Raw genomic sequence first — 6292 nt, 5'->3', positions numbered from 1 at the left:
CCCCCGCTGGCGCCCACGATCGCTGAAGACATCGTAATGATATAATAATTATTAAATAATACATATATATATAATTTTCCAATAAAAACTTGTTGAAAACCTACCAAATGTGGTTTAAAGCAGCCGAAATTGTAACAACCACCCATAGCTGTGTATATGGAGGTTTTGGGGCTGGCAGCTGTCAGTCAGATCTGGGCTGGCAACCCTGGGTTGGTGACGGTGTTAATCTATTCTGCTTAAATGCAAATTATGGAAGATGGAAAGGAAAAGGTCAAAGCCATCGGGTGCACAGTTTAGGAAAAAGAGAAAAGAAGAAGAGGAGAAATGAGCAAAAGATAAAGGTAAGAAGAGCTGTGTGTCACTGTCATTTCTTGTTGTGTGAAATTTGTAGGCTGTAGCTTGCTAATGCTAACTGGTTAGCTGCTTAGGACGACATATTTAGTTAACAGTGGAAAATATTACCGTCTTGAAGATTGACATTCTTCTTAAACTAAACAAACAACATGGAAAAGTAATAATGGGCCACTATAATTTCTAAAGGCAATGATTTTGTGATGTACTTTGGATGACTGGAACTCGAAGACTGACGGCCCATTGGAGGCGCTAATGTTTCAGCGCGGCCGGCATCTAAGATGGATCCCTCTCGCGTCCCAGTTTGTACTGAGTGATGGACTGAGGAAGATAGATGTTCGCACGGTTTGCTTAGTCAGAAATGGCAGAGATTGTGTTATAATACAGAACCCTAGCTGTCACACAAAAAAATCTGTGCTTTTATAATGAAGTACTTTGATTAATGCTCCTAAACAAAGACAGCCTTATAGCTCATCATTAAATATATACATTTTCTATTTTAATTTAAAAAAAAAACCCAGTTTGATTGCTTATTTGAATTTATACTGTCTCGTGCAGTCAATCCTGAGCTTTCTGTGCACACCAAAAATAAGTTCTCCTACTATGAATTTCATAAATTGGAAATATATGTAGGCTTGGTTAAAAAAAAACGCTTAGTTGTTTTGGTCATTTGCTATGTCAGTTTAACAGTCCCTTAAGCTGGGGGGGGCTTTGGGGTTGCTCGCCCAGGGCGCCAAATAGGCTAGGACCGCCACTGCGTATAGGCTTCGCTCTTTAATGCTGTCGCTGGTGGGTTTATCCCGTCATGCAAAGCATCGCACTGAAAAAATTAGTCCACGCCCACCTGTTGTGTGGGCCCCACCCAGTCCATATAAATTACGTTAAGAGCGGGTAATCAGCTCCCATTTTTCTTCAGCAAGCATATAGCACTGAGCTTCAACAACGATGTCCAGCACCAACGTCATCCGCCTGTGTCCGTCCTGCAAGACCAGCTACATGCTGAGTTAGTGTTTTTATATTTTTATTTTTGATGTTTGTAATTACTTCTTGTTATTATTTTTTTCCTTGATTGTTGCCTTGTTGTTTTTGTATTGTTAGGTTTCAGGTGTGGTTTATTTGTCATATGCAAAATCAACACAAGGTCAACAATGCAATGAAATGCTCAGGACGAGAAGAACTGTCTCGACTCACCAAAAAAACAGCAACAGCAAACACTAAAGCATGCAACAAAATTACAAAAACAAGGCGCCAAAAGTGAAAAAAGAAATAAATCTATATCAGCATGGTCATATTAGCAGAGTGGTTCTGATGACGATGAGGTCATCTTAGCAACATGGTCCAGTTAGCACCATGGTACTATTAGCGGCGCGGTCTTGTTAGCAGCGTTAGCAGGTCTTGTTATCAGGTCCTGTCAGCAGCATGATGATAATAATGACTGCAGCAGCTGCCCTCCCAGATTGCCCTCCAGAACCAGGTCCAGCAGACAGAGAACATCCAAGGTTTCCCTGCAGAACCATACGGGTCTGTAGAGTTCGGTCCGTGAAGGCAGATAGAGGATCATGGAGACAGCTGCCATGACAGGCCGAATCCTGAGTCCAAAGCTGGAAGGACTGAACCACGATGGCAAGGCAGCAACACAGAAAATTCCAAAAGTGTGTCGCAGTCACACCCGTAGTGTGGGTGTACAGTGTAGGTGCAAAAAAGTTAAAACAAAAGCAACAAAAAAAGTTTGAGTCGAAGCGGAGCTCTCTCGCCAGTGCTCCCATTCTGTGGCACACGTGACGTCAGAGTTAGGGGTTGAACGACTACATAATTTTTAAACTCGACATTAACATAATACTATTCAAGTAGAACTCGAGTAGTTGATGACGTCATAGGATCTCAAGATGAAAAAAATAAAAAGAAAACCGCAAAACAACATAATTTATTATTTACAACAAAAAAAAAAAGACCAACAAAACATCGCGAGCATATATTATACTCCTACCATTTATCAAACTGCAAATAAGTCACAGGAAAACCAAAACTATTACTTATTATTATTAAGCTGCAAAAGTGAAAGAAACGTGTGGCACGTAAAAAACAAAACTAAAAACAGTGGGGCGGACGAACACCCCGCACCACCGCCAGCTGTGGTGCACATTAGGTTTAGTTTTAGAGATTAATATGTTTATAGGTTTTTTAAATAGGTTTAGAGATTAATATTTTTTGCTTTTAGTTTGTGAAACAAGGTCAGAGGAAGCTGGTTCTGGTTCGGTCGATTGGACCCGGTGGTACACCATGTTCTGTGACCTGCAACAGTGCATGCAACACCGCCCCCTATGGTCACAATATACAGTGGTCACAGAATATGGTATAACACAAGCTCATAACATAACAAGCTCCAAACAGTCAGGAAGTTGATTTATTTTCTGTTTCCTTATGGTAGTTGAACTGGAAGATTAATCTTTAGTGAAATATTTCCATACTATTGATGTATGTCTACCTGTTTGCCAAGACTGGGCCTGCTCCGCTCAGTCCATTTGCTGGGAGGAATCCATTTGGTAGCTTCTACTAGTAGCCCGATGCGGATCACGTGACGCAATGATGTCACTGCGAATACTCGATGTGAAATTTAAAAACTCAACAGATATCCTAGGAATCGACCTGTCGATTACTTGAGGAGTCTGTTAAAGCCCTGGTCAGAGTCAAGCACTTTGGTGACAGCTGCTGTTGTAAATGTGCTTTATAAATAAATTTGACTTGGCTTGACAAACTTAGTTTCTTTGCAGTAAGCACAATGTGAAAATAGGAGGGTATTTTCAAAAACAAAAAGGATGGCTATGTGGGTTCTCTTTAGAGAACAAAGACTAGTTTTCTGTCAACTGAAGTGCCAAGAGGCGAGGTGTGCAGGATAGTCAGAGTCATGAATGAAAACAGCAAGTATTAATTGGTTTGTAGTATAAAGCAGATTTCATATAGGCTATCCAAACGAACATTAATAATTAGGATGTAACGTAGTGGTACATTAAATAATAAGACATTAAATAATAAATCAACACAGCAACTTAGATGTAGATACAGACTGGATGATTCTTTCACTAAACAACTGTTACACATCAAGTGGGGGGTCTTGTTTTGGTTGTCACTTAAATCCTACACATTTGTAAACATTACAAATATACCACAGGTACATTTGCTCACATCTCCTTGCACACAAGGGATATGAAAACATGAAATACTACTGAATCAGTGCCTGCAGTCACTTTATAAGTCAATCAACCACTGATGTAATTATGTCTTGGCTAGAATGTCTAATAGAAATACTTTTTTTTAACATTACGCAATGCTGATGGTCCTTCTTGAGCATGTGATCAGCTGGTTTTGGTTGTCAGCAGCAAAACTGGTTGATCCACTCTGAGACGGTGCTATTGAAGAGACTGAGCTGAATACAGCTCCTCAGACTGAGGAAGTCTCTCGGATGAGAGACAAAACGTTTCTACATTTTTTTGTTGATTTGCTTTGTTTTGTTTTTTTGAATGTCCAGAGGACCAGATTTAACTTTTTTAGATTTTTCTACCTGGATTATTGAGCATGCATCAGGATATTACGCAATGTTATTTACACACATGAATCCTCTATTATAACAAATTTTAACCTAAAAAATATTCCAATTTTCAGTGTTTATTGCATGAATAAACACTTACCAGACTTGTAGTAAGGAGCAGACACAGCCATCTCCACCACAACCTCTTCCTCCTCCACCTTTACATCAGGTGGAGCCACCAGATAGATGAGTCCGCCCCACATGTTCCAAACCTGCATCCTTTCTGATGTCACAATTAATTTCTTAATAACATCGGGTGCCCTGAACAACTCTTCCTCATCCAATTGATCACTTTGACAGCCAATCTGGACCTTTAAAGATATAAACCATGTGTTACATTGTTAGGAACCTGCATTAAGTATAATCACAGTAGTACTTTGAGTTTATGTACACTACCATCCATTTCATATTAACAAGCTTTGGTGACAATGTCATCCAGGTCTTCATGCCAGGAGAAAGGTAGAAACCAGTACTGATCCACTCTTCCTTATCTGCCATACAGGCAAAAAAGTATCAAATTAGTCCATGTAAAACAGGAAAACACTATTTTTTCCTGTGCTTACATAATGTAACACTGATGCTACAACAGTAGAAGGAGATATTATATACTATACAACTCACTCATTTATAGTCAACCATAAGAACTGACCTGCTGTTTCAGCATTAATCTTGATCGTTATGTTGTTGACAACAGGTAGAGTTGGGATGTTCTTAATGAGAAAGGGCAGGAGGGCATGCTGATTTAGGGAAACATCAAACACTTCGGGTGCCAGATTAAGAAGCATGTGATCCTGGGGACTCCTCACTGGGTTCTGCTGACTCACCTTGAAATGAAATTCATTAAAAAAAACTTTGAAAACATCTGTATATTATCATGCTTTAAGGTTTGTGTTTGTGAAGTGAAAAAATGTGAAAAATGTCAAAGGTATGCATACTGATAAGGAGGTAGATAGGGTTTGGGAAAGACAACAGTGTGCAGTGCAGTACTAACTCCAGTGTGGAAACCTAAAGGCCTTCTATGCCTTCAGAGTAGGCCTACAAATTTAGCATGTAAGAAATGTTACATTAAAATTCTTCATTCAATATTTATTTTATATAAAATATATAATTTACAATGTTTTTTCTTTTTTTTACCATTTATTAATGTATTTTGCAATTGAGCAAAAATCTTTGCAATTCATGAAAATACAGAATTTATCCAATCAGATTCTCTTGAATTTTGATCTTTAGGCAGAAGCATGTTTTAAAATTTATTCTTACTGGTTAGGGCTTCACTGTCGGGAGAGAAGGCTGAGCTCAGTTAGAGGCCCAGCAGGATGAATTTGTTTAATAACTGATGGGAAAATTAACCAGTCGCAATGCTGATGTACAGTGGGTGGGATCAAAACAAAGCCTTCATGAAGGCCTTGCAAGGTGTGTACTTTTTTAAACAGTTGATTTGTGATGGATTTGATTGCAACATGTAAAGTCAAAACTCTGAAACTGTTCTTAAAAAAATTAAGTTGAACTAACAGAAACCATAAGTTCTGTGGGTGACTAGTAAATTTCAATCTGAATTTCCTGATGTATGCACAATAATCCAGGAAGAAAAAATTAACAAGTTTGAGTCAGATCCTCTGGACGGATTCTTGTTCATTGAAACCAGGGCTTAATTTGTAAACTGATTAATGCTAGAATGCAAATAGCGGGGGGCCAGCAGTGGCAGGGGAGGGGGTTGTGGGTTGGTGGGCGACAGTCTGTGGGTCCTCCCTCAGAAAATTTTGAATAAAGTAGATGCCATTTCCTGCATTTTGGTATATTTTAACGGATTGTTAAACATCTAGGTTTACCTACATTTGTAAACAATTGATTAAATTACTATTTTAAAGAGCAACAACAACAGCTCTCTCCTTGTGTGTGAAAAGGGCAGCTCCGCTTCTGTCAAGTGTCCACCCCCCCCCCCCACTTCATGGTTTCAAGTCTGACTCTTATCCACTGAATTCAGTCTTGAGCATTGTTGCTCCTGCTATAATATCGATCACCACTGCCTTCAGGTGCTTCAATTGTTGTCCAACTAAGAACAATCCAACCATCCATCCATCCATTATCTTTACCCGCTTATTCCATTTTGGGTCACGTGGGGGCAGCACGGTGGCGCAACTGGTAGAGCTGCTGCCTCTCAGCGAGCAGGTCCTTGGTTCAAACCCCGGTCCAGGGGCCTCTCTGGGTGGAGTTTGCATGTTCTCTCCGTGCATGCGTGGGTTTTCTCCGGGTACTCCGGTTTCCTCCCACAGACCAAAAACATGCATGTTAGGCTGATTGGTAACTCTAAATTGTCCCTAGGTGTGAGTGAGAGAGTGAATGGTTGTTTGTCTC

General features: G+C 39.8%; 1 protein-coding gene across 1 annotated transcript in view; it reads right to left on the bottom strand.

Moving 5' to 3' along the window:
* The window catches only part of LOC119410540 (TRPM8 channel-associated factor homolog), a 49880-nt gene that overhangs the window by 37320 nt on the left and 6268 nt on the right, over positions 1-6292 (bottom strand). Inside the window, exons 5-7 of the mRNA XM_037677422.1 lie at positions 4587-4761; positions 4334-4428; positions 4038-4248 (exon numbers count right to left, since the gene is read on the bottom strand). Coding sequence (XP_037533350.1) covers positions 4038-4248; positions 4334-4428; positions 4587-4761 — 481 coding nt within the window. The remainder of the gene's footprint in view (positions 1-4037; positions 4249-4333; positions 4429-4586; positions 4762-6292) is intronic.

Source organism: Nematolebias whitei, chromosome 6 (genome assembly GCF_014905685.2).
Source record: "Nematolebias whitei isolate Nwh7 chromosome 6, NemWhi1, whole genome shotgun sequence".
NCBI classification, from domain to species: Eukaryota; Metazoa; Chordata; class Actinopteri; order Cyprinodontiformes; family Rivulidae; genus Nematolebias; species Nematolebias whitei.
This window is presented reverse-complemented; position numbering and strand designations above follow the sequence as displayed.